At 40.2% G+C, this 27,980-nt stretch overlaps 1 protein-coding gene across 1 annotated transcript; it reads left to right on the top strand.

Moving 5' to 3' along the window:
- Positions 1–129: 129 nt before the first annotated feature.
- On the top strand, positions 130–11,099 carry si:dkey-118j18.2 (uncharacterized). Its single transcript, XM_061064008.1, has 5 exons — positions 130–502; positions 756–857; positions 1,007–1,166; positions 5,195–5,327; positions 8,550–11,099. The coding sequence occupies exons 2-5, from the start codon at positions 838–840 to the stop codon at positions 8,765–8,767; spliced, it is 531 nt and encodes a 176-aa protein (XP_060919991.1). The 5' UTR covers positions 130–502; positions 756–837; the 3' UTR covers positions 8,768–11,099.
- Positions 11,100–27,980: the final 16,881 nt, after the last annotated feature.

Genomic DNA, 27,980 nt, shown 5'->3' with positions numbered 1-27,980 from the left:
TGAAAAGGCAATTTCTGAATGCGGTTTCTAAAAGCAACAACCACCACACCTGAACGTCAAAACTAACCGAATAATTACGTCAGTGTTACGGTAGTGCAGTTTACGGGAAGCAATGAAGGCAGCACTCCTCTGAACGCCGCCCACTGAGAAACCAAAGGCATCGTTGAACACACAGGGGAGTGCTAAGTCTGGATAAAACACTGGATCAGTGGAGTTGTTTCCTTTGTGTAAAGTGAACGAGTAGCATGTTACATAACTAGCTAATCACCTTGTGTATAATACCAAGAAGGTCGGTAGATGAAGCAGGTCGGTTCCGGTTGTTTTGTTCGAGGTAAATAGAGTTAGCGGCTGTTGTTGTTGTGGCCTGCAATACGATAGCTTTGCTAAACTAGCTGTTAGCTTCCGCTGGTTTCTGGAGCTCTACTCGCCTCTCATCCACAAAACGGAGTTGGAAATGGCACATATCTGCTAGTAACTCAGAAGAACTGGTTTACCTTTTGAAGTAAGTGCAACATTTAGTTACATGTTCTTGCCTCTGGCTAACAAGAGCTAAAGTGAAAGAGGAACTCACCATCTGTTTTAGGTTTACAGAAAGTTAACTGAACCTTCCTTAAGAATTCACGTTATTTAAAGGTATAGTTTTAAAAGATATTCAGCCAGTATTGACGTATTTTAATGTGTTTTTAAATGTGTTAAGTACAGTAACACTGTACATAGCCTCAGGGGAAACTCAAACTAAAATGTAATCGTTTCAGGGGAGGTGTGGTTTTGGCCAGGGACCAGCAAGTTGTTCCCCAGCTATGAAAACCTCCACTCACTGATTGATATCCCTGAAAAATGGAGTTGTACTGGTACATGTGAGTATAACTTATATATATATGTATATATACATATATATATATATATATATATATACAGTTAATTTATGACTTGAACAAACATTTAAATTGATGTAAAACTGTCCATACCTGTCTAATGTTCACACGTCTTCCTGTCTCTTTTACAGAGTTGTTATCATATTTATCATCATCAAGATATTCTTCTATGTCTGCTGGTACCGATCGAGACAAAGGCAACTGGCAGCGTACCTGAGCAACCCACGCAATGCTCAAATTGTCATTGTTGGAGGAAGGGCCTACCTTCACCAGATGTGTGAGAGACAGAGTGTAAGTACAGATCCCCATTCACACACAAACGCTTACACTATGAGTCTCATAATGTAGAAGAAAACCACAGACGAACTATTACTATATATACTATACTACTATTGTGCCTTCAGGATGGGCCTTTATCAATCAGATTCAAATTCATGGAAAATATATGCATGTTATTTGACAGCTGTAGGCCGATATGTCAACCCGAAAGGGCCAGACAACAGAGTCCCCTCAAACCCGAAGGCTTCCATAACGTAAACATGGCAGTGTACGGGTGAAATAACCACTATGACGTCATGTCAAATTGCTTTTTTATTTTGCTACAGGGGTGAAATAAATGGTTGTTTTCAAGGCCTATAATTAGTTTTATTGGACTGGTGCATAGGCTGGCATACTTGCCAAACGTGACTCCACATTGTAAGTGGCATTGGAGGTGTGTCCCAATCATGTGTGTGTGTTGCAGCAATTCAAGTTGTACACAAACAAGCAGTTCAAGGCTCTTCAAAGTGAAAAATGTCTGTGGTAGAGTGTCGATACAAAGCCAGAGACATCCTCTCCTCCTCTATAACACTTAATGTTGTTTTTCATGGTACTCAGCATGTGGGTTATTTTGAACACATATGAATACATTTTGAGTATATGAAGACATCTTTTTGGTTACCTTAGTTGTACAAAATGAATGTATTATTAAATCATATGTTATCAAGATCATATAATGTGATTATGTGTGCAGTGGAAAAAAAGGGGTATTTAATGTGTGGTTCCTCTTTTACTACTTCTCTGGAGCAGCAGCTAAAACTGGAAGTGATGTGTCACATAATGAACCTCTGCCCTTTTCTCAGAAGTGTTAGCGGGCCCCCAGAAAGAGAAAGTTAAATAGGGTCACAGTTGTTACATTTTTGCAGAGGAGTTGTTTGTCCTCTCAAGGGCATGGGGCTTTAAAGTGGTTGGTTTTTATTCCGAACAGGATGGCGAGATAGGCTGCTTCTTTTCACTTTTAGTGGCTCACTCGGAGAGTCTGTGGCTGTGCAGTTACAGCGTCACACTTTCTCACTTTCGTTGGACCTCGTTGATGTCAGAGGTCTGGCAGGGCAAGTCATAACTTTGACAGCTATCAAGTAAGAAAGCACTGCCGAGGGTATGGGTGGGATCTCTTTTTTTTTTTAAAACAAGTTTGTTGAATTTCAACCGTGCATGTGAGATGTGTGAGTGTAAATATCAGTAAAGGCAGACAGGAGTAGACTGATTTACAGACAGAAGTGTTGGCCCCTTCTAGATCTGAACAGTCAGTGTTTTGGTTTAAAGTTCTTTGTGCTGCACGTCATGGGTTCATTTCTTGAAATCCTACAATTGCTATCTCTTGTTTCCTTGAAATTGTATCAGTGAGTAAGAGAAAAGTCCAATCTGATGTTGCAATTAGTTAATCTTGTGGTTTATCTGAGCTGCTCTTTAAGAGTCATCTGATCCCTGTGACGATCATCATGAATGCCCTTCTGTTTGAGTCTCTTTATTTTGCTGACTCTTGGTTTTCACATTTCCTATATCAGAAATGAGATTGGATGCGCACTGGGAAACTCGGGCTTCTCTTTATTATTCCCCTCAAGTGCTTGGTGACTGTAGTTTTATTTCTGTTTCTATTTTCAGAGATCTGCCTGGAATAGTAAAGCCTTGTCTTCAGCATCAGTTTGTGCGCAGTCTTTTCTGCGGGCTATGCCACAGGTTTTCGACAGTCATCACAATTGTGTTTCCCCCAGAGCCTTTCTGCTTTACTGCCTCTCTAAAACACCTGGAAGCAAACTCAATGATTCCGAGCAATCCTTAAATATGCTCCATGAATCACATGAAACGGCTTCCTTTGAAGTTTTTGTAACTTATTTCTTACACGTTGTCCACTTCCTAGTAGCACGAGAGGTCGCATACAAGGTACTACATTCTTCTAAGAAATCATTCACGTACATTGAAGGGAGCAAAAAAAATGAGTTGCTTCCAGTTTATCTTGAGATTAACCAAGCTTTTAGAGTTATTTGTCCTTGGTGGTTACATCCACAGCACTAACAAGGATATTTTTGGAACAGTTTGGGATATTTGTGCAACAGGAAATGCCCAAGATGTAAAAAAAGTAAACAATGCAGTTAAAACTGAGAGATGCTTGGCCTTTTGTCCCTGGGTTTCCCTGAGCTGGTTCTAACATCCTGTGTGCAATCTGAAACTTGATTATAGGGAGAGTCAAATGCAGTATGACTATGTAAATACTCTTATCTTATTGGGCATACAGTATATTATGTATACAGGATAACTACATGTCCAGTAACCATCACAGCAGCCCTCCTACCTCCCTTCTTAATAAATCTTTCTCTTCTTTACCTTTTCTCCTGTTCTTCTTTTTAAGCTTCCTGAACTCTCCACGTTCCAGAAGTCCTTTGTTTAATCTAGTTCCTCCTCTACATGTTCATGTAACCTCTCTTCCGTTTCTTCTGCTCCCCTTCCTTCCATTCTCCCCCTCTTCTTCACTCTGCCATCTTTGGTGTGTAATGTTCCCTGTTTAGATTTTAATGGAATGTGCAGCAGGGAGGCCCCACGGTCATTCATAGCCCTGCAACCTGAAAGTGTTCTAGAGAAAACGCAAGATGACCCGAGTCCTGGGCTGAAAAGAATCACACGTAAACGGGAGAAAAAGTCCTGTATCACTCACTAAGCTTTTTATTCACAGCTATACCTGAAAAGTGCACCCAGAAGAGCTTTTGGGGGGAAAAAGCTTAAGATGTGTATTGTTGGCCCTAGAGAAGGAGGGAAGAGTTGAATCATTTTTAGACCACAAGCTGTGATCCTTTTTGTTTAGGCCTACAGAAATGTTGTTGTTTGTTTTGCTGTTTTTTACCCTGATGCAGCAAAGCTGTGACTTGCAGGGCATTCCACAGACATGAGAAGTAGTCAGCCAGTGGGAAAAAGTAGCCAGCTAGGGATGTCAGGGACATACTGACACTCTCACACACAGACAGGCAGGCATCACTTTTATGTTCGCCATGATTTTAGCAGAGAATTAAAGATGGGGGGGAAAAAAGTAGTCGGCTGTCATAAGGTGAGCAGTCGGCTGTTTGAATGACGGCAGGCGCTTGTGGAAAGCTTTGTACTTGTACATAGCCACAATATGATTGGGCTGGAACACGTCATAATAATAAATTAACTTATTAGACTACTATATGTTCTTTTTGCGGTAATTGCCTTGAACTTCGGTTGTTCCGTCTGTGCTCTATCTTTCCTTATCACTCCCTGTCACACCCACAACAACAGGATGGCAATTTGAACTAATTATCCATCTGCAAGGGCCTCAGTCCATCATCACAATACGCCTGTGCCTCTTTCCTGTTACTGCTGTAGTTAACTAGCCAGCATGAGTGAGAAACATTCATGGGCCCTTTGGAGGAGATTACAAAATGCAGAGAACTTGGCTATAAAAATATAAAAAAATGTTTGACTTTTATATCTTGAAAAGGATTTTGTGCCACAGCCGAGTAGTGTATCTTGGATATCTGCCACCTATGAAGTCCTGCTCCTGCATTCTGTGTACACAACTCTTCTGACGGGTTATGATGGTTCAGGTCAGCCTGCTACTGGAAAACACACGTGTAAACACAGTGTACCTGCAGACATTACACATGCAGTGTCTTATTTCTCTCCAATATTACAGTCTGGCAGTTTGTTAAGTGAAATTTGTGCTGCTGTTTGTGAACTCTATTTTCAGTCTGTGCCTGAAGCAAAGAGTTTAATAGAGGGCCCGATGGAGGAGTGAATGCATGATAAATCATTATTACCATAACCAGAAGCAATGATCTCTGTACAGATGTGTACTAGCAAAGCAGCTCCATTAGTATCCCCTCAGTGTTGACATTTGTAATGTTGACTTTAATGTAATGTTTGTGTGTGTGTGTGCACATGCAGGTTTTTATGCATATTAATGTCACCTTGTGTTTCTTTGTGTGCTTCTGCTTTTTTTTTTTTTTTTTTGTATATCAATGTCTCAACTTTTCTTCCCTCTGCAGCAAACGTCTGTGTGGCCGAGTTGGTACGGTGTTCAGGATGACCTGTCAATAGAAGAGCCCTCGACAGCCCTGCCACCAGCTGCATCCTTCTCCCACTTGGACATGCCACCACCATATGAGGCTGTGTCTGGAGGTAGCACACACACTGTTTGACTCAGTACTACATCATACAACTGCTGCTTTATTTGACAGGGGCCATGCACAACTCAACTCTCGGGCCACAGTTAGCCGTATAAGCTAGCATGTGCTGTTTCTGATAGTGGTGCTGATTAAGTTCCAGAGGGATGTTTCTAGATGTGTGTTAAGGAAAAGATAGAGAAGATAACAGAGACTTCTTTTTAAACACGCTTCAAGCTTTATTGACTGTGCTTATTAGAAACTTGCAAGATAAAACACAACCGGTCCAAACCAAACCTTGCAGCTCTTGCAGCCCCCACGTTGCTGCAGCAGAGGCATGTGAGACACATGTACTCGACAGTTTAGCCTACAGCATAATGAGCCCACTCACGTTGCCTCGTTGGAAAAAGAGTGCAATACTTAAACACATATTCAAAAAGTAAGCTTCAGTCTAAAGCGACTCCTTTTTTCCAACTGCACAATACACAATAACAGATCAGAGTAAGGTTTAGTAATCCAACAGTCTGGACTTGTTGTGCAAAGGTTGGAACTGCTCACTTTTTTCTAAACACCAGCAGCATTATTACTCCATCAGAATCAGTGCAATGATCGCCAGGCTGGAAAAACAGAAGGGGGTCACCGCCACAACAGCATTATTTGCAGAATGAGGTGTAATTCTGAAGCAAATAACTTTTATCGGTAAAGTAATCTTTTCTGAGCTCACAGTTGTATGTACACACAGAGTTCTTTGTCTCCTTTAAAAAAGACAAAGTTCACTCTGTGTCAGTAACCTAGTTATGAAGAATAGAACAGCCTCAAGGCTATTTCTGTGCCCTAAACATTTCCTTGAAGTGTGCACTGTCTAAGTAAACACATTTCTGTTGTCTGTTTTTAGCTGTGCTGGCTGTTTTATATACTGTTCAACTAAAAAGAGAAAAGAGGACTCAAACTGATAGCATTCAAATGTTGAGTTCCTTATTTTGTGTTCCCCTTTGCCAATCCTGCTCATGATTTTCATACACACAGTACTAAAAATGTTTTTTAAAAAACCCCACTTATCATTGACCTAAGCCTCTGAGCCATTCATGTGAAAAACAACAGATTTGTGTTCTCAGCTCATCAGCATGAGTTCATTAAAAAGACGGCCCAAGCTTTCTAGACAGGTTGTTGACTTTTGGACTCAAGCACTGGGTCGTCTTTTACAAATGGTTTTCCATTAGATGTGAAGCGCTCGTTCAGTCTGACAGCAGGATGTGGTTCAATGTGGGTTGGAAGTGGTGACCTTTAAGTACTAATAGCACAAGATGTTGCTGCCTCACTTCGCCCCCACATATGATCTCTTTTCTTGTCACGGATACCACAGTGTGTCTCAGGGCTCGTTGTAATGGAGCCACTTTCGTCGTGCTAATGCATGTAGCACATCGGTTTGGCCGCTATGCAACGCGTGTTTTCCGACTTTCTCATAATGAAGTATTGATCAAATAAAGCTTTCACTGCTGACGGTAGAATGAAACGCAGTTCATTTCAAAGACCACATTGTATCTCATCAGTAGCCTGCAGATGCTCTTTTGGAGACATCATGCCATGGTCACTGCAGGAGTCAGGTGTCTTCAATAACTGAAACAAGTTCAAGAGAAGTGTAAATTCTTCTTGCTCCACTGCAGTCACTGATGTGGCAACATTTAGTTTCCCTGTGAGACTCCATTGGGACACAGTGTTTTTATATAATGATGTTTAGATGCAGATATTTGTACATGCTTAATGGAAATTATTATTCAACAAATATTCCAGTTAATTTCAAACATCGTCATTCTTTATTTGCAGACCTTCATCATGATATTTACAAATCTCAGCAAATTGTTGGTTTGTTAACATTCACACTGTTGAAGGTAAATGGATGAGAGGCTGTGTGTTTTAATCAGATAGAGACCCTGAATGAAAAGGTCTTCTCTGCCTCATTTCAAATGGAATATGATCTTTAAATACTCTACTTCAGGTCTATTCAAATGGCGGCCCAGGGGCCAACTCCAGCCCGTGGATGACATTAGACTGGCCCGCAGATCAGTTCTATTTACAGTTAAAAAAAAATAAAAAATCCATAACAAACACTTGTGAATGACTGTCATTGTTGCCACAGTAAAGTGTTTAAAAACAGCAGAGCGCTCCCGTTTAATAGAACATCTTTGGTCCTGTGCTCGCAGCCTATCACAAGCTTGTGTTGTTGATGGAAAAAAACAGCTTTCACGCAGTGTACTGCTGTGGTGGGCTTGCTTGTCTGGCCCCTGGTTCCTTAGCTTTCTGTAAACTTGGCACCCTGAGCAATATAGTTGAATAGCTGTGCTCTACTTTAATGTCTGTTCTGCATACTTTCACTAACAGGCTTCACATTGTAGAAGTCTATATTTCCCTGTAAACAAATAGTCTTATTCATTGTGATAGTGGCAAAGAGTATGACATTCAAAGTGTTCACTGACATTGCTTGTAAGAATGCTAGAAAGAGACAAAAAGTCAGCACACAAATGTCCTTTAGGTTTCTTTTATCCCGGTAAGGCAGCAACAACAGCACCAGACGCGTTTTGTCACTAGGCTTTCATCAACCCCTCCGCACCTCTACTCTGTGTTCTTATAAGAATGCTAACATCAAGTACAACATCTTTATGAACTTGAATTGTGCATTTATTAAATCTGGGCAGTCCTTACTGATAACTTCAAACCATTATAGTAACGTGGTAGAAGTCAATCAAGCCGCGACTTAGGAGGACACACATTTCTTTATGATCATGACGGCAATACGAGGAGTCTCTTTTGCAAATATTAAAGAGACTAGGACAACTACTTGGCTGCGTGAAGTTTCAAAACCGAAGAAGTGCCACCAAGGTATTTGGTCGATGAGAGCTCCAAAGAGGGTCAGGATGATTCCACTCCTTAGGGGTCAGTTTTTCCTTGACAACATTTTCCTTTGTCTCTTCTTCTTCTTCAAGATAGCCGTGCTCCTCAGTTTATGACACACAACGTTTTGTTGTTTTTTGTCACCTCTTTCTTTTTCCACCTTTTGGCTCCTGGGTTACTCTCAATCATCCTGCCCTCTCTTCCAGTGCACAGTCAACACAGCAGAATCATTTTAAAGTAACCTGATTAGATTCCAGCCTTAAATTAGTTAGTTTAAATAATCATTGATGTTAAAACTCACTAACATTTTTTCAGAAACTAATTCATCCTGTCACTTCTTTCTTTTCAGAGGATGATCTGAAGCCCCCTCCCTACAGCGAGTGTGCACATGGTGATGAGGCCGACGCTGCACGTCCCTCCCGTCTCACTCCTCTAATTTCTGAGGGAGGCCTGGACACCATTAGTGTAAACGAAGCTCCTCCCCCCTACACGCCGTCTCCTTCAACACAAATCAGTCAACAGGGCGGCCCAATGAGCCACAGCGAGACCCCAGCCAGGTCCACCTAATCAATCCCTGATGCCAGTTTGCCTTTTCCATGCACTGCCTTCCTACATTCAACCTCAGTGATTGTTGCCAGCCTAACTCTCAGCACACGAGAGCTGTTTATTTGAATGCGACTGTATGTGTGTGCGAGTTTATATGCGTGCGTATGTGTGTTCTTCTGTGGTTTTTAGAGTTGTGTTTTTCTACCTTCTATTGTTTTAAGAAGTTTTCACCTGATGAGTTTGGTTATAACAGATGACATCAGCAAGCCTGTGTGCCTCAGTCTGGACCGCAGAACCTGCCTCGTAGCTAGGATGAGGAGATTACCCATGACCTCTGAGGTCGGCGAGAATCAGTGAGTCACGTTAGCAGAGAGATTTCAAATGTGCTTTTCTTATTGTTAAGATTTATTTCTTCCTGAAGCCACTTCCTTTCATAGATCTAACATGGCTGAACATCAACACGCTGTGGCCATCTCCCTCTCAAGTCACACTCGGTGTAGAAAGCGCAAATGCTGTTAAACTGTTGTTACACAACTTTGGTTTAAATGTGAGGAATCATGTTGAAGTTTCACTACTTCCTGGATTGATTGAAGGCTTTATATGTGATTTTTCACACTTAGATGTAATAGAAATCAAGTAAATCCTCTGAAAATAACTCTGTGAGTCATGACTGTCTACAATGGGTGTAACACCAGAGTCCCACTGTCTGTGATGCTTTCAGAGTTTTCAGAGTCCTATCTTCAGTTTGTTTACATCGCCCGGACAGCTGACCGGCTCATCCCCTCGTGTATAAAAGTTGTTTAATTGAGGAACTAGAGAAAAGAAGAATAACATACTGTACTCACTGCTTAACTGTGTTTCTAGATCACGCTCATTTCAGGTAAATTTACATGCAGTGTGGAGATACGAGCATAATAAAGATTGCTAGCATTAGCATGCTAACACAACAATGCACCGCAAGTTGTTTTGGTTTCATGCTGGTGCTCGAGGGCGACATCTGCTGGATCAAAAAATCGCATATAAAGCCTTTAACAACTAAAAAGTCAGACAAATTTAAAATCCAGAGGTCAATTGCACGCTTTAACACCATAAGCCAATGTTAGAAAAAGTAATATATTATAATATTCAACTGCTGTCTACTGAGCATTATCACACAGTGTTGAAAGGGTCTGAATGAGTCTGCTGCTGTTAGCAAGCTAAATGTCAAGCTAGCTAAAACATGCTAACATAACCTTCAGTCACCTGGCTGTTAAACCTAAATATTAACTTGTTGTATTACCGTGAAACATGGCCTGATGTCCCTTCACATCTTCACTATCAAGTGTCGTCTTGGTTGCTGTTAAACTGGGAAGTTTAACATTTTAGCAATTTGTTAGATTCTCTACATTTATATGATTTGCAGAATTGTAATACAACAGGACCACTAACGGCTGCTGTATGTCGAACTGACTCATTTTCACTTTTGGGTAATGAGAAGAAGCTCAGCAGTGTTTAATTCATTCTCCGAAGACACACTATGTGTTGCACATTTCCTCGTCTGTATCTGGTTCTCGACATTGTCTGAAAAAACGTACTTACAGTCTGTAATTTAAAAAAAAAACAAAAAAAAAAACTGTGTAGATGGTCTAATTAGAAATCTGGCAAACCGCTGAATACATTTTCACACAATTAATTATCTCAACTTTTCTAAACTATTTCCACTCTCAACACTTCATTAATACAGCGTACGTGTTATTGAAGACAAAGTTTGTTGACTGAGAAATATTTGATAATGAATGTGCTAAATGTAAAAGTAATGACCTCATTAGCATCGCTGCCTCCGTCGAATATATCACGTTGATTAGACCGGCACATTAGGCAATTCTAGTGCCTATTAGATCTGTGAATGGAAGTGAGCCAGGACAAGTTGATGAAAGAAATGAACACCTTGTGGCAGCAGAAGAGACATTATTCTATGTTGATTATCAGTTGTGCTGTCTTTTATCCATTGTGTTATTATCATGTACATACCAGAAACACATATAGGACTCAAAAACGTTTTGCAATTGGGGGAAAAAAAAGATGATTCTAATCCCACAATATGTATGAAAACCAATTGTTCTGTCCAGCTGTAAGATAATCAGAGGATGAATTTTATTGATGATCTGAAATATGAAAAACATCCAATAAGAAATATATTTAACAATCCTTAAAATGTATAACAATTCCCTCCTGCAGCCTGCAAAGAAAAAAACAAATTGGGAACCGAAGGTGGAATTGATTGTCCTTTAAAACTTTAAAAGTCATCCACATTACTCAGATATTACTTTGTTTTTCTTAAGAATTATTGCAAAATAAAGACTAACCAAAAATGTGTTGTTAACCTCAGCTTCCGTTCCTTGGAATAATAGTCATGTTCTTCTACCACAGGCTGGTAGAGGTTTGATAAGTCTTGTGTGTTTCCCCTTTTGACATTTCCTGGAATATTTTCACTTTGACAAAGATCATCACCGTGCTTTTTCTTTTCTCTCTTTTCTTTTTTTTTTTTATAAGATCGTTTCACATAATCTGGATAGAACACTGTAAGATGCTCCCAAATGACCCGCCTTCTGTTTGTTTCAGCAACAATATAATCTGTGTACACTTTCTGAATCTTGTAAAAAAAAAAAAAAAAAAAAAAGATCATATCAAGTGAGGCAACATGAACACTATATCGACGACTTGGGGGACTTTGGAAGAAGTTTCAGAAAAATCTTTCCTGTCGTCTCACAATCTGAAGGAAGCTGCAAGGTACAAATCTGAACTCGCTCACTTAGCAGCAAGATGATGACTGATGACCTTAACTTCTATCCTACAGGTTTCCTCTGTAACAAACGTCCTGTTTGTTAACTTCATGTGCATTCCCATGCTGGTTGACAAATCAGGTCTTTCCAGTCTGTAGTTTTGTGGGTTGGGTGGAGTTGTTTTTTTCTTCTGTTTTTTTTGTATTTTCTGTTTCAGGTTTAAGACGTCTTCTGTATTAAAATGTTGTTTATAATCCTGCAAGTGTTTCTTTCTTGCTTTACCCGGAAGTCTCTTACGTACAGTTTACCTGCACTGTCGATAAAAGTGGCGGCACTGTTTAAAGATAGACGTCATTTACCATTTATTTGAATTTAATCGTCAAAAATAGTCAGTCTGTCATTATTACTTGTTTCAATTGTATGCTAAGATTATTTTCGAGATTATCCAGTAACATTTTAGCAGACCAGCCCTCCAAAAGGAATCCAGGAGATTACGGTTTGTACTGGAGGACAAGGTCTGTTCTCTAATATGGGTCAAGCTCCAAATATTTAATCCTTCATTTCATAACGCAGCTCATTCATGTCTTTTATTCGACCCCTCCTCTCTGCTATGCCCAGTCATCTCAACGTACCTGTATGTATCTCGGGCTCTCTGCTTAATATTTACAGTTTGGCTCTGGCGTTTTTGCCAAACTCAAGAATACCTTGATGACGTCATTGGGGACGCTCCAGACTCAAATTGACAGATTACTTCCCCCTGTGTGACTAGTAAAAACGGCTTTTTACAATTTTTAAAGCCTATTGCCTGAGGATATTTGAACAAGGTTTTAAAGTTAGCATTAGCTGTGGTGAGAGTGCGTTTGTCACTCAAAAGAACTGGAATTTCTTTTGAAGTTGTAACAGTTAACTCAAGATGAGAGAGAGAGAGGCGTTTTCAGAATCTGAACTTTCACTCCACTCTGGAAATTCCATGTCACTTTCTGTTTTTCATGTTTATTTTTAGGTCTCTATAACACACTTTCTAAGAACTGTTGCACACATTGATCAATGTAGAGAGCATTGATGAAGCCAAAATACTTCATATACACAACAGCATATTACTGGCTCATTTACCTTGAGATCTCCATTTATTTTTAAAAGCTTGTAAAATAAACAAAGTTCACTGCAAAAATAAAAAGATTAGGTTGTGCTTTAGTTTGAATGGACATAATTCATGACGGTGAAAGATGTGGTCATCAAATGTGTTTGTCATATCAATAGGGGTTGTGTAGTGCTGACTGTGAAGGGCTCTGAACGACTAATCCAGCAGATGTAGTCTCGAATGATTTCTCATGAGATCACTTCTTCAAGCAATTTGCATTTAAGGAAATCAGGGACGGGACTCTCCTATCCACGTCCTTGCTTTAGAAGTTTGCCACAACAATGAAGCGTTTATCCTTCACAGCTGGATTCTTGAACGTACAAAATTAGGGAATTTAGTCCAAAAACGGCAGTATCATGTGGAGGATAGCCTACGTCTTTTACTCAGGCTAGTCATAATGATTATTTTTGGGAAACTTTAAGACGTTGTTTTAAAACACTTTTGCACAGAAACATTATCGCAGACTCATTTCCCCATTGCTTATATCTGTTGAAATGTCTTTGCAGCAGGCAGGAACATGATTTGATGATTTCATCATACAAAAATTCAGATTCACTTAAGAGCTTTTTAAGTTTTGTTTTGAGGCGCTTGTCATTTGAAAAAGTAATCCTCTGATTGGCCACTAGAGAGCAGTATTGCACTAATGATTTCTTCAGCTCCGTGTCTGAGCAGCCTGCACCTGTTGCTGCTGTGCACCGCACAACTGAGCTGTTGCTTACCACTTCAGTCTATATTGATGTCTTTCAGAACACACTTTTGAAATTGAAAATATATTCACATTTGTTCCAAACTTCTGTACTCTGGATGGAGAGAAAAAAAAAAATAATTGGGCTCGATCGAGATCAATCAAAGAGCCCCCGCTGCAGTATGTATAGCAGAGTAGATACTCAAGGACATTCATTTTTCATATCTGAGCGTCTCTGCTGCTGCAATGCTAAGCTGCATACAAATGAGCCGCGCGGGAACAATTCACAATGTGTACTTGATTAGACCTGAGCAAAACATTGCATGGGAGATACAGGCGTGATACATTGTGATTCGACGGGCAATTAAAAAAAGAAAGATACAAAATGAAAAATGAATGTGGAACTTGGATAAAAGATGCAGTCAATTAATTGTAGAAATAAATGTTTAAGTAAGGGATTATATGTTCTGGCACCCACTTTAGCTTTATCAAAAAGGCCTATAAAGCAAAGATTCATATATCACTTTGAACATTGGAAAGAAGGTAATCGATCAAGAACGCAGCCTTTATACCGAATTCAAATATGACTTAATCTTGTGTCAGTGTTAAAAACTGTTTTAGAGGCGACCTGTTTGTCACTCCTGTATGCATTGCGCTGGTTTAGCTTTGAGTAATTGATGCTTCCAGGGGAAATTATTTGCATTTTGGGGAAACCAGCAAACAATCCATCATGCTAGCAGCTCTTCTAATCATTACATCTCACTATAAACAGCTGCATAATAGATACCAACACACAGAGCGCTCCCCTCAAGGATGCTTTACTGAACCCGCCTCAAGATTATTGAGGTCCTCGAGGTCGTTCGAGACACACAACTGACGGCTCAATTACCCTCTGTTGTCTCGTCAAGGATGTATTACACTTTCAGGCCTCTCCTATAGGTGCAGTACCTATCAGATGACGAGTTTTTTAGACCGTGGTATGCACGCGGTGGCCGTGGAAAAATAGCCCCACCTTTTGAATTCAGCAGGACAGCACATTCCTGGCATGGGTGAGGGGGGATAAGATGTCAGAAAAAAAAAAAAAAAAAAAAGGTCTGATACTGATTTCCCACCTCAGAATTATTACACATAACCATTCATCTTGGCCTAAAGTGTATAGTTAAGCTGTTACACTTTTCTTTGGGTGAAAAATACTTCATTCGTGTGTATTGTGTATCTGACAAAACACAGCAGAGTGAACATTAATGATCTCTGCAGGTCATTAGATTTAACAGATTTCTTCATTTCTGTCTAGCACCATCAGCGCTCTGGTTTCTTACTTTACTTGTGTTTGGGTTTAGTGTGATGCAGCCAAGTATACAATTAATTAAAGGTTGACATATATTTTGAATATATATCAAATCAAGGAGTTGAAACGGCTACCATTGTCCGTACATGTGGGAAATTAAGTGTGCCTGATAGATTCATTTATTTGTTCCACAGAACCAGATGGTGGCGATGGTCAGTTTTCGGGTTTTTAATGGTATCAACTTCAAGGGCCAGTAATTGGAGAGTGTTTTATCTGTCAGACTGCAAGCTATTCAAATATTACATCTTCAAAAAAATGTTGTCAGGGTGTGTGTTAATCATGTCTGTGCAGCAGTGTGACACCTTCATCAACTTTTTTTTTACCTGTCAGTGTGTACACAATGGATTTTTAAGAGACTACATTTCTCTTCAGTAACCGGACTGGCTGTGTGTTCTGCCTTTAGTATTTTTTAACCCTCTGTCCATACTAGCTTTCATCACCATCAAGTGTCAGCAGCTTGATAAGCAGGTACCTCATCTCTCCTTGGCCTGACACTACAGATATAATCTAGAGGGCAGGGACGGGCCTGCTCCTATGTCCATGTGATGACAGGATAAGTGCGGGGATGTCTGAATGTCAGGGAGAAAGGATGAGCACCAGGTACAGACAGGCATGTGTTTGATGATGCAGTCACAATTTTAGATAAGTTATCTGAAGAATGTATCTTTTACTGGTTTGATCCTCCTTCTTGTTTCTCTGTATGTATCTTTAATGGTTGCAGTCCTTATCACAGGTAACTTGTTGATCACTGGAGTCTATCAATCAACCAATTAACCTTATTTAAACTCTGCTAAATCACACCTAAAGTTTTCTGATGACACTTAACATTTTAGAGCAGGTCTAGACTGTTATCTTTTTCTCTCGGTTATTTAGAAAGACCCAGGGTTAATCCACCATGAGAAGGTTAGAAAAGTTTTCTTTAAACCGGCAGTAACCCCAAAAAGAACCAGACTCAATGACAGACAGCCACTTTTATAAACACTTCTGGACTATTCTAGCACCCATTTTCAACAGATATAACAGCAGAAATCAAACAAACATCTAAACTTCCCACAAACATGAACACTGCTTTAATATGCCTCCTACTCAAACCCGATAAAGACCCCACCTCCCCATCAAACTACCGTCCCCTATCCCTCATCAACACAGACACAAAAATGATTAGTAAGGCACTAAGATAAAAGATAAAAGATAAGATATACTTTATTCATCCCAGCAGGGAAATGTAGGTGTTCCAGCAGCCAGCATACAAACACACAACACAACACATATATACATACATATCCCACCCATACAAAAAAAACATGAGCCCACAATACAGTTTGATATATGATATATGCAACTCAGGCTAAAGTTTAAAAGTTTAAATGTCTTCTGTCCTTACTTAAAGGGGAGTCGTTATAAAGTGCAATTGCAGTAGGTAAAAAAGCATCACGTATAGAAACAGTAATTCCATCCATCATCCACCCAGACCAAATCGGCTTTATTAAAGGAAGACACTCATCCAGCAATCTACGCAGACTCTTCAATCTAATCCAATATACAACCCTCACAAACTCACCAACAGTCATACTCTCTTTGGACGCTGAAAAAACATTCCACAAGTTAATTGGGAATTTTTATTTGCTGCACTTCAAAAATGTGGTTTTGGAGATTATTTTATTCACTGGGTGAGGGTTCTTTACACAACACCTATGGCCACAATCACAACCAATGGAATCACCTCACACCGTTTCACTTTGCACAGGGGCACGAGACAAGGATGCCCACTCTCTCCTTCGCTATTTGCTATTTTTATTGAACCACTTGCTGCAGCCATCCACCAAAAACAAAGCATCACAGGAATCAAAACACAAAATATGCACCATAAAATCAGCCTTTATGCAGACGACATTCTCCTTTATCTACAAAAATCACCAACATCCGTACCTGAAACCATTAATCTCATAAACACTTTCTCAAAAATCTCAGACTACTCTATAAACTGGTCCAAATCAACTAGTCTCCCTCTCAGCCCAAATAGTTGGGATGTGGCAGCGAAAACATCACCAAACTCCCTGCGCACCGCTAACATCACTTATTTAGGAATTAATATTTCCCCCAGGCTGTCAGAGTTAATTAGTCTCAACTTCAAGCCCCTTAAATGATGACCTCGATCGCTGGATGATCCTACTGCTATCACTCATAGGTAGAATTGCTACAATAAAAATGATCATATTACCCAAAATGAAACAAAGCCCCCACAATCCTGGTTCAAATCCCTTGACTCCATCACTACAAACTTTTATTGGAAAAACAAAACGGCCAGAATTAAATTAGAAACACTACAAAAACCCAAACTCCAAGGAGGTCTACAAGCAGCTAACTTTTTCCACTACTTCATTGCCCACTAACTACAATACATTCACAAATGGACCAATCCCATTGAATCTGACAACTCATGGAAAGACATTGAACAAACATTATGCAAAGAAATCAACATCTCAGACCTTCCTTTCATTAGCCCCTCTATCAAACGCCACCCCTGTTTTAAAATCCCTACCATAGCAACAACTCTTGACAGCCTGGTGGAAATTTCACCAAATAACTAACACCAATATTTCTTACACCTAAACAAACTCCCATCTGGAACAACCCGGACTTTACAATAAACAGGAAACCACTCCACCTCCCAGCATGGATCACTAAAGGCATCACACACCTCAAGCACATTTTTCATAACAACACTCAACCTCATTCCCTCATTTGGTTCAGAAGTTCGGCATTGGGGAGCAGCACTTTTTAGAATATCATCAAATTCATTCTTCTATAAAAAGCAAAATCAATATTATCACATCCAACTTTGAACTTCCACCACTAATCACAGACATAATCAATATCAAAACAAGGAAAAAACTATTATCTAAAATCTGCAATGACAGACAGCCAACTACCATGACAGAACAACAATGCCAATAATAAAAGAAATATGACTAAAATTAGATATAAAAACTACAATAGTGATCACATAACTACAACTGAGTACAGTATGTGTATTTGATAGATAGATAGATAGATAGATAGACACTATTGATCCTGAGGGAGATTCAAACGCAGGAGTTAGAGGTTCACTTCAGCAGGAAGGCCCCCAACAACAATTTCCGGGACCATGCAAGAAAAGGGAGCACAAAAACTACAAATAATTTACCATGCTAACTTGCGTTAATTGGAAATATATAGATACAGATAGAGGAGGAGACAGGAGCTCAGTATATCAAGTCCCCCAGCTTCTTGGCCTATAGGCTTTATAACTATAGGCACTATAATAGGTCCAAGCCTCATTTCATTGCCCGAACTTGTGATTTATTAAAAAAGTATTTATTGTGGCAAGGGTGTCTGCCTCTCAGACCTTGAATGGTAGATTATTCCAGAGGAGGGCGCCCTGATGAATGAAGACTCTACCTCCCATACTATTTTCTAAAACTTTATGTACCGTGCAGCAGGCCTACATTCTGTGAATGTCAGTGTCCTTTAGTGGGTGGTATTTCTTTTTTTAAACCCTGGGAGTGAGTTTGTGATTTTTCTTCACCAACATGCTCATTCTGGATGACAATAGTAAAAATTTGAACATTCTTCTGCCATGCAGCCAGCCTCAGTTGGTATTCATGTAACCACATGAATGTTCCGTTAAATTCATCGGAGATTTGATGCTGAAAAAGTTTTTAAATATTTACCTGCTTGTGCGGGTGTAGTAATTCTTATCTGGATTCAGTGCTCCAAAGTATTGCATTTTTCCCCCTGGGGGCGTTGGGTTTGACGTGACTTTCCCTGAAACTGCCACGAGTTGTAGAAGTGTGTCAGCTCTCTGCAAACAAAGTCTCTCTGCTTGTATAGTTTGTAGAAAAACTTCAAAGGGGCAGGTGCAGACCAGATTGAGTTTTTGTGGGAGCTGTCAATACGCCAGACAAAGACGTGCAATACAGAGAAGATGCGTGATGTGCAGGAATAGAGAAGGAGTGAGGGAGACTGCAGAGACTAGACCAGGCTTTATTTCCCTCTGAATGGCCTGAATCCTGCCAATCTCCGACCTTATGTTAATTCCTCCCTTTGCCTGCCGGGCCTCATTGCTCACCTGCTGTCCAACACAACAACTTCCAAGACTTTTTGGTAAAAGACGCCTCCTGCCTGGCGCCCCAGGAACTGAGAGCGCTGTTGTTCCCCCGTTTATCAGCTTAGTAAGAATTTACATTTTAATTGAATCCTGACGTTTGAGCCAAACTATTCTTGCTGAGCAACTGGAGCCCCTTCAGAGAAAACAACTAACAGGCTTGAAGTGTGAGTCCGCTGAAGATGACAGGCAGTCAGAGCTGCTCATTGACTATGCAGAATTCAACTTAGTGTGCCAAGATTGCTCATGCTGCCATCACCAGAAATATCAGTTGATTGTATGCGTGAGGGGATGTCACAGAACTACAGCTGGGCTTTGTGTGTGTGTGTGTGTGTGTGTGTGTGTGTGTGTGTGTGTGTGTGTGTGTGTGTGTGTGTGTGTGTGTGTGTATTTACACATCAGCTTCTATGTAATTTAATGAGTTTTAATGTGCCAAGACTTTTCATGCTTCCATTGCCAGGGAGAAACTTGGAACTTGTGAGTAAAGACAGCAGGGAATTATAGATGGGCTCAAGGTGTGTGTGTGTGTGTGTGTGTGTGTGTGTGCATGTGTGTTTTCTGTGTTCTTAGATCACACACAGATCAGCGGTCTATCATACTAATTAGGATGGACTCCACTCCTACACCATCTTTGATGTGGCATGTTGGTCTACTCTGCTGCTGTGGAAGATTCTGTCTAATGAGATTAGAAATGATAAGAAGATGTGATTTGTCAGCAGCACCTGTCTTTGTTCGGCCATTTCTTTGTCATCCATTCAGAATATTGTGTTAGACACTATGCACATAATTGCAGAGGGGCCCTAGTACATTTTTGTTCAGTGCCTAATGTATTAGTTGTGTTTACGTTTTTGATCTTGTTCTGTATCGACAGAGATGTGGTGAGTAATTCAATTCAATTCCATCTTGTCCAAATCATTATTCATCAACATCTTGAAATATCAGCTTTATCCCGTTTTTATTAATTCAAGGTAGCCTACACATCTCCAACATCTAATTTTCTCCACTTACGTCAACACAGCTGGTGGCATCATGTATCTCTGCTTGCTAACATGCACGCAATTACAACGCCTGCGTTCTAATTTATGGCAGGTATAAAGTCAGCCATGTTGACCGTCTTAGTTGAGCTTGTTAGCATGCTAACTTTGGCTTCATGTGACGGAGCTGGAAGCAAAGACACCAACAAATCCATCATCTACCCATTACTTTTTGACACATTTCACTGAGGTTCAACAGTGAACATCATGGTGGTTGAGATGAAAAGTCTGTGCACCATCAATATCTGTCAGGCCCACAGGCCCACATCCACAGAGCCATATAAGGTTAATAAGGATTTAAAGGAAACCAATTTATTCACATCTGCTTCTATAAATCAACGTATTTCTTAATTAACTGTGGTGTATTAAGTCAAATAAATAAATATAAAGATTTTGACTTGCCCTTTCTTTTGCTTTCTCCTCAGTCCCCTTAAACGTCCCTGGTCATTCGAGGACTAACAGCAACTGATTTCACAGTCATGAAACATTTTAATAGTTAGACTAAAGCTGTCTGCCGGAAAATCTCTCAGGTCAGACTGAATCAAGTCTGAGTATTCTGTTTAAAAATGTTAGCTCTTCACATTCTCTCATTGGTATTTCAAAGTTGTTGTTTTTTTTGTTCTTTTGTCGCACAAAAAAACTGACAAAGGACTATACCTTCTCTATGTCACATTTGCACTGCTGTGGACGGAGGCCCGGTCCATTACAATGCAATTAAAATGCATTGAAATGCTAATTTCCGTCATTGCATAATTTCCACACAGTGGCATCTGCAGCCTGCATCCCCGCGCTGTACGCTGTAACGAGATAGTGATTAACTTCAGCAGTATCACACTGATAAAGAGCAGCTGAAAAGTCAAAAGCATAAATCGAGCAACAGACTGCCGGCGACAATTTCCATAAGAGGTCATTAGGATTCTGACTAATTACATCCAGCCTGACCTTCCACTCTCATTGATTCAATGGGAACAAATAAATGTTCTTTGCTTTTAACTCGTGCATATGGAATAGAAAATCAAGTTGGGATAAGAGATGGTCCCGGCGACATTGTGACTGAAGCAGATTATGCTTTAGTGTGACACAGGAAAGTGTTATTGTAACAGTAGAGCAGATAAGAGTTAATTAACTGATAATGGCACGCTATTCACTGAGATGAAAGTCAGGGACTGGAAATAAAGGGTTGAAGTGCAAGAGAAAAATGGACATACTGTAGATCTGAAAGAAAAGATAATTCTATTCCTTCTTATTAAGTTTCACGTTGGGATGGTGTGAATGCTAAGAACGCTGAGTAATCATCCCAGCTGCCAAAACAATGACCTAAATCAAGGAGTACAAGTTTCCTCATGTCTTTTTCTATACAAATTGTTCAAAAAGCTTCATGGAGGGAACACCACACCTGTCACATCCCAGCCTTTGATCTCTTGGTGATGACCTCTTTTATTCACTCTTACTCCACATCCGAAAGGCAGTGTAAGAACAGCACAGTGAATCAATACCAACAGCTCCCAGAAACCCAAAGATGTTCTGTTTTTTTTTTTTTTTTTTTTCTGGAGGAAGTAAAAGTTAACAAGAGGGCAAGAAAAAAAACCCAATCCTTCCTTCCTGTATGCGCAGCTTTTGATCAACTTTCCAGCCGGGCGAGTCGCGTGGCTTTATCGGCTCTATCCTCCTCTCTCACTGATGAGAAACAATGTGCTTTATTCCATTACGCTGTAAATCCAATCTCATGCTTCACGCTCTGTGGAAGAGTAGCAGAGAAAAGGGGAATGAATGAGATGGCATGGGGAAATGTTGACACAAGTTGCACAATCTCTTGAGCGTCACAGGTCGGTTACAGGGTTCAGTTGAGGGATCCTGAGCAATTAAGCGATCGTAAAGCGGCTGATTGGACTCCATGTAGCTATTACTGTAACACACGTGTTTACTCATATGTCGTTGCACATGGCTCAACAAAGCAGCAAAGTCAAACTGTTAATTCATTTTCTTTCTTTCTTCCTGTCAGGACACATTTGGGAAATCAGTGCCCTTCCTTAGGGATGGCATTCAAGTACACAATTAAGAAATAATTAGCTTTTTCATCTTAAAAAGGAAGACACAACTCTGCTGTTATCACCATTGAGGACATGGAAGGGAATTTAAATTACTGTACATGATCTGCCTGAAAATGAATGTCTCCACCAGGCCTCCATTACTGCTGTTGACTCTCCCAGACATCTGACGAATGTCTAAATTAATAATGGATTCGGGGGAAATAAATATTTAATTCTTTAAATCTGTTGCAAACAGCTTGTAATACTCACCGATCTCTCGTCTGCATGATTCACACGGCATTATAATACCTTTAAAATGCCCAGAAGCTACATTCTCTTCACAGCTCCTGAAGACCAGAATGGCATTCACCTGCTGGTATCAGTTAACGAAATGTCTCACATATGGAGCAGTCTCCATTAGGTGTTGAGTGCTGAGGAAGAGGATGTATGACTAATTGCTGTAGAAGCAGAAGTAGAAGCTGTTATTGCTCAAGATCTGACGCTCACTATCGCAACAGACGCATCTATTTATTTCAAGCTGCAAATATCGTCTGTGATCTTCACTGATTTGGCTCCAGGGTTTAAACTAGCTTTTAAATGTGAACACTGCAGGATGATATTTTTCTACACTTGTTCAAAACATCTTAATATAAAGTTAGTTTGTTTTCAGTTATCCCCATGTGTCAAAATCTAGTGGAACGTTCGGCACAAAATTCTTGTTGTGACATTCATTGTTCCCAGATGATGACCTGAACTTAAATGACACTGTGACCCTCCTTTAGGCTTTTCCATGAGTTCGACATTTTTACTGTTTGAGAGGTTTTTGCTGAAATGTCTCAGCAATTATTGGATGGACTGGCATGAAGTTTAAAGGCGTTCCTGCTCTCCTGAGGATAAGTTCCAACAGCTTTCGAGGTTCTTCACATCTTATGTAGCGCCAACGTTAGATCTAAAATATCCATTTACGCAAAGTTTTTGTCTTTTAAATCACGTTATAAGAACTCAACACTCTACCTCCAAAACTCACATTGACATTTGTTTCATAGCATCACTACTGCTGACTCAGTCTGAGTATGGTTGGTGCTGGTAGCGTAGGGGTTAGTGTGGGCGACCCATGTACAGAAGCCGTAGTCTCCAAGAGGAATCCGACCTGTGGCTCCTTTCCTGCATGTAATTCCCCCCCTCTCTCTCTCTCTCTCTCCCTGATTTCCACTTCTACAATAAAGGCACACAAAAAAACAAAACAAGATTCCAATTATCAGAAGATTCAAAAGTGAAGAGGTCCTTCGATATCAAAACACTGCAGAATGATTTGCAATTCTCAAAGATATAAAATATGTTTAATATTTCCACAGAAGCAACATTTTTTGTTGCTGTTAAGTGTATATGGATTCTCCAAGTTGCTCATGGTTAGAAGATGCAACTCCGCACTGGCTCCATAAGATTAATAAAAGAGCTGCAGAATTAAAGCCTAAAGAGCAACTAGCATAGTGTGGGACTTTTCTGCAAAACTTTCAACCAGTCTTTCTTTTTTAATTTAAAAATTAAGGTTTGACTTTTGCACAATAAGTCAGTATCAAGGGCGTGTCCAGAGGGGTGGACGGGCGGATGCACGGGCCATCCCAAAAATCCTAAACTGTGTTGTGTGGCTATTGGCCCTGTCAGAGGTGAGACTTATGTTGAAACCAATGATCTTGTGTTTGAGTAGATGTTATTGGTGAAGTTAGAAAGGGAAAATAATTGATATTTATTTGTGGCCACTCCTTCATAAGTCAGTGCTCCAGTATGGCCATCCCAGTCAAAAAAGTCTGCACACTACTGGTCTGTAGTGTAGGCTTTGGAATGTACAGTACATAACCTCTCACACAAGATGAAGGGTTTTAAGAACTTTGATCATCATCCGTCACAAGAATAAATAAATAAAAAGGCTTCATAATAAAGCAGTATTGTCTACTTTATCCAGTCACGACACTCATTCTCACCATAGTAAGCTGTTTTAAAAACTTCTCCCACTGTTTGGTAATGCTTTTTCAATTTAGTGCAAAAGCAGTCCAGCCAATACCATTAAACCATTATAAACTGTCGGTAGTCTGTTGTTCTCCTTTGAATTCTTGCTTTTAGAGGCACTTTACTTCACATGAGCTGTCTCAGTACGTAGCAGATCCTGACTGAAGTGTTCAGACATTTGCTTTCATCTTGTCCAAAGGCAAGCCTCAGAGATGGGAAAAATGGGAAAGTGACTCAGGGAGGTGTGTAGAAAAAAAAAAGAGAAATGTTCAAAGCCAAAGCAAAAGAGTTTCTTCCTTTTTTTCCCCGATTGGCCTAAATTTCTTTAAAAACAAGCAGGTACTTCTCTCTTATATAAAGCTATTTTGACGGTTTCCGATTTACTTTGTCAAGACAGCTGGTCTCACATAATCAGCAGGCAGAATATCTCTGAAGACAACTTCAGAGAAAAGCACGTCTAAACACACTAACAGGTAATTCGTCACCCCCAAAAGGGCCCTACAGTTATGTCTTTTTTGATGAATGAAAATGAAATATAAGACTCTAATTCCAGCACACAGCCGTGTCCAGTATGACTTCTAACCTCATGCTGGAGAACAGCAGTAATTGAAATTAATTAACTTGTTCAAAGTGGGGTAAAAACAATTACCCAAGAAACCTCTTGCTTGAGAACAATGTTTATTTTGGAAAATAATGAAAGAATGGTGGGGTTACAGTTCTTTGCAGTTTGCCCCTTACAGTAACCAGGCAGAGATGATGGATGTCTATATTTGTCTACCTTAAAGTTGTTTAGAAAAAAAGCCAGCTCTGCAGAATTCAAAAACAGCTATGTGTTACTTTTACAGTACGCACACGTGTCAAAATAGGAGTTGGACATTTCCTCCTCCATTTCCTCAAAAGTGTTCAATCTCCAGTTTGTGAATCTCCCGTTAAGTAAACTGAAAGCCACTCCGCTTTCTGACAATTTTTGTTTTCCTCTGCGGACCATGAGGAGCACAAATAAATAAAGGTTTCCAAATCTCTGCAGATAGAAATGCAGCGTTGCGAAAAGACCAATCTTTATTTCCTGTGCATACCTGCTAAGAATGCGTCACGGTTCACACAAATAGGAACTCCCTGGGTAACTCTGGTTCAGCTCTGTTTTGGGTTTTCCATTCAAGAGTGAGAAGAGATAAAGGTACATACAGTACGTCATGCATATCTGGACATGTGTGCTTGGTTGGGATGTGTTCATTCATAGATCACATAGTTGTATATGGCATCAGTCAGTGAGGACGACCTTGCGCGTGTGTTTTGAGAGAAGAAACTGTAACGTGTGACGAGAGGCCAGTGAAGTTACCCACACACCCAGGCTACTTTTGAAAGAAACAAATTGCTTTTGCTGAGACTGAAATTGGGGGGGATTTACTCCTGTTCCTCAGTGTTTGAAAAAAATCACTTTGGTCCCATGTGACCATGAGGAGCAACGTTAGTGTATTTGTCTTTTTAATGTAGGATGTTTACCTTTACTGAGTATGAAGAGTGGGAACATGGCTGTGACTGCAGGATGACTTTTTTTTCAAAGGAAAGGTTATTTTCTTAAATCTAAAACTATTGTCACTGTAAGGTGAGGTAAGTACAAAATCCTTCCAAAATCCTCATGTGCCATATAGTGGTTCATATACTTTAACTGGACAATTACAACCGTTATAAATGAAATATAAATGTATTAATTGAGTAATTTAACCATGTGTCTGCCTTCAAGCTTACAATACACAGATGGAAGTTTTCCTGTGTGGCTCCTCTGGATTAATCACGCCCTGAGTATTTACATAAGTGGCTTTACTTTTCTATCCATTTAGCCATGGGTAGCTTTTGCCTGCTTTATCTGCACTCAAATTGCTTTGGGCTTCTTAAAATAACTGACTGGGAATAAAATATCGTCTTAAGTGTAAAAACCAGCAGACTGCTCTTCTTACTGAATGGCAAACACCATGCCTAGCAGTCACATACATAATTGTCCTTTATGGCCTCACCCTCTCTACGTTTTGACATTAATTAATCTGAAGCAATCTCTAAACTGCCCATGGGGCCAAGACCTCACGCCTTCAAACCTTCAATTCCCATGATTGAATTTCACAGAGTTCATCTCTACAGCCCTTAACTTTGCCACTTCGCTAATGGTGATCGAAAAAAAAAAGAAAGAAGACACTATAAAAGGAGAAAAACTCTCACCATCAGCCGTATTCGTTTTACTATCCATCATGGCCTATGGAGGGGAGGACAAAGACAAATACAGCCAGCAAGAATCTGGGCAGAAAGCAAGAAAGATGACCCCATTGGACTTTGGTGCTGCATTTCATTATCTCACTCGGCCCATTCGTTCACAACCTATGGACAGACTGGGGCTCATACACACTTTATCATACACTACATTGTAGCTTATGTGGACTCAATGGACTAACAAGAATGAGATGAAGATAGAGTCAACTTCCATAATGATATGATCATGAATTGAGAACAGAGAATAGGATTTTTAAATCATTGAAGTTCACTTGTTAACAAGAGTGTCTTCACTTTGTACCACATGTTAAAACAAGAGCCAGACAAGCTAAGAGTTCTGTGAGGCTGAACGACTCAGACAGTGATGTGAGGAGCTGCAAGCTATCTTCACCATGGAAAAGCTAACATGAGATACCAAGATGTTTTTCATTTATAATGTTTGCCGTGTCTTTCATCTTAGTTTAGCTTGTTAGCATGCTAACATTTGTTGATTCCACTAAACACGAAGTCTAGCATTGTTCTAGCATTGTTGCTGAATCAAAAGTCGGTGCAGGAAATGCCTGCACAAGATGTCCTTCATATGATAGCTCATGATAGATATGTTGCTCATGGAAAAATCTAGGGATCAAACCAGTCATATAGTGTTGGTTAGCCATCTGAAAGCCAATCTATCTGAAAGCTGTTTAAAAATGTCACTATTTCATCAAAAAGAAAAAGATTGCTAGTGGAAAACTCAATGTCATTCAGTTAATGATTTAACCATGATATTTTGAACTGACTCTAATATCTTTTTTAGGAAACCCATTGATTCTGTCATGTTTACTTCTAGACCATATGTGTCTAAATGGTGGACCAAAGTTGCCATCACAAGAGCCAAGGTGAAAATGGAACGGCATCCAAGTATCAGCATTATCTCAGATTGAAGACACTACAGCTCCGGAACTGCAGGTCTCTGCTGTCGCAGACATACTTCCTCTGACACTGAGACAGTTATGGCATCATTGTCCAATCCTTCCTGCCATGGAGCGTGGCAGTTACAGTAGACTTTGTGGAGTCCTGACTCTACACGGCCCTAGATGATGCTGCTGCAGGGGCGCAGTAAGGCTGAGTAAGCCTGAGAAATCGCACGGCTTTGGCCCTGCTGCAGCGTGGGACGGCTCATTGAGTCTGCAGGTACAGCGCTGAGAGTGAGGGATGACTGCAGTCTTTCACAGATGGCTGACTTTTCTCTCTCTCTCTCTTTCTAACTCTTCTATCTTTTATACACTTCCTCCCTCTACCCCTGTCCTTCTTTTTCTCTTGGGAAATGACCCCTCCTCTTTCTCATTCACCTGTACTCTCTCACCTCTCAGAGTCGGGCATTCTCACACAATCCTGCATGTGTACCAGCATCAGAGCGTGCACATGTCTCAACCTCTGCATGTGAAAATGTTGCATATCTGTGTCATTGAGCCTATGTGTGTTTTGCACACCCCAGTGGCTGGATGTGTTTGCAAGGAGTGAGCTGACCTGGAGCTTGAAGCGGCAGAGAAACTGCATGACAGATGGCCTGTTTGAGAGAATGATTCGGGGGCTCGGCTACGGTCAACTGCAGTTTGGCACAAAGGAAAGAGGTTGGCCTGCTGTTAGCATCTCCGCTGCCTCCATCACTGTATTCCAAATGAAATTCACAAGAAGAAAACACAGCATGAAGACATGCCAGGGATGGATTTCAATTCCGTCTCCTATCGTATTTTCAAGATGAAAGTTGCCCTTCAGTTCTTTTCATTATGACATTACTTTGACAATATCGAAGCGCTGAATTGCAAAGTAGAGCAT

The sequence above is a fragment of the Labrus mixtus genome, chromosome 19 (genome assembly GCF_963584025.1).
Source record: "Labrus mixtus chromosome 19, fLabMix1.1, whole genome shotgun sequence".
Lineage (NCBI taxonomy): Eukaryota > Metazoa > Chordata > Actinopteri > Labriformes > Labridae > Labrus > Labrus mixtus.
This window is presented reverse-complemented; position numbering and strand designations above follow the sequence as displayed.

What these genes read in the sequence shown, in the direction of transcription:
- si:dkey-118j18.2 (XM_061064008.1), top strand. Translation starts at nt 838, where the DNA reads ATGGAGTTGTACTGGTACAT. An exon ending in ATGGAGTTGTACTGGTACAT is followed by an intron (nt 858 to 1,006) that starts GTGAGTATAACT and finishes TCTCTTTTACAG; the next exon opens with AGTTGTTATCATATTTATCA. An exon ending in ATATGAGGCTGTGTCTGGAG is followed by an intron (nt 5,328 to 8,549) that starts GTAGCACACACA and finishes CTTTCTTTTCAG; the next exon opens with AGGATGATCTGAAGCCCCCT.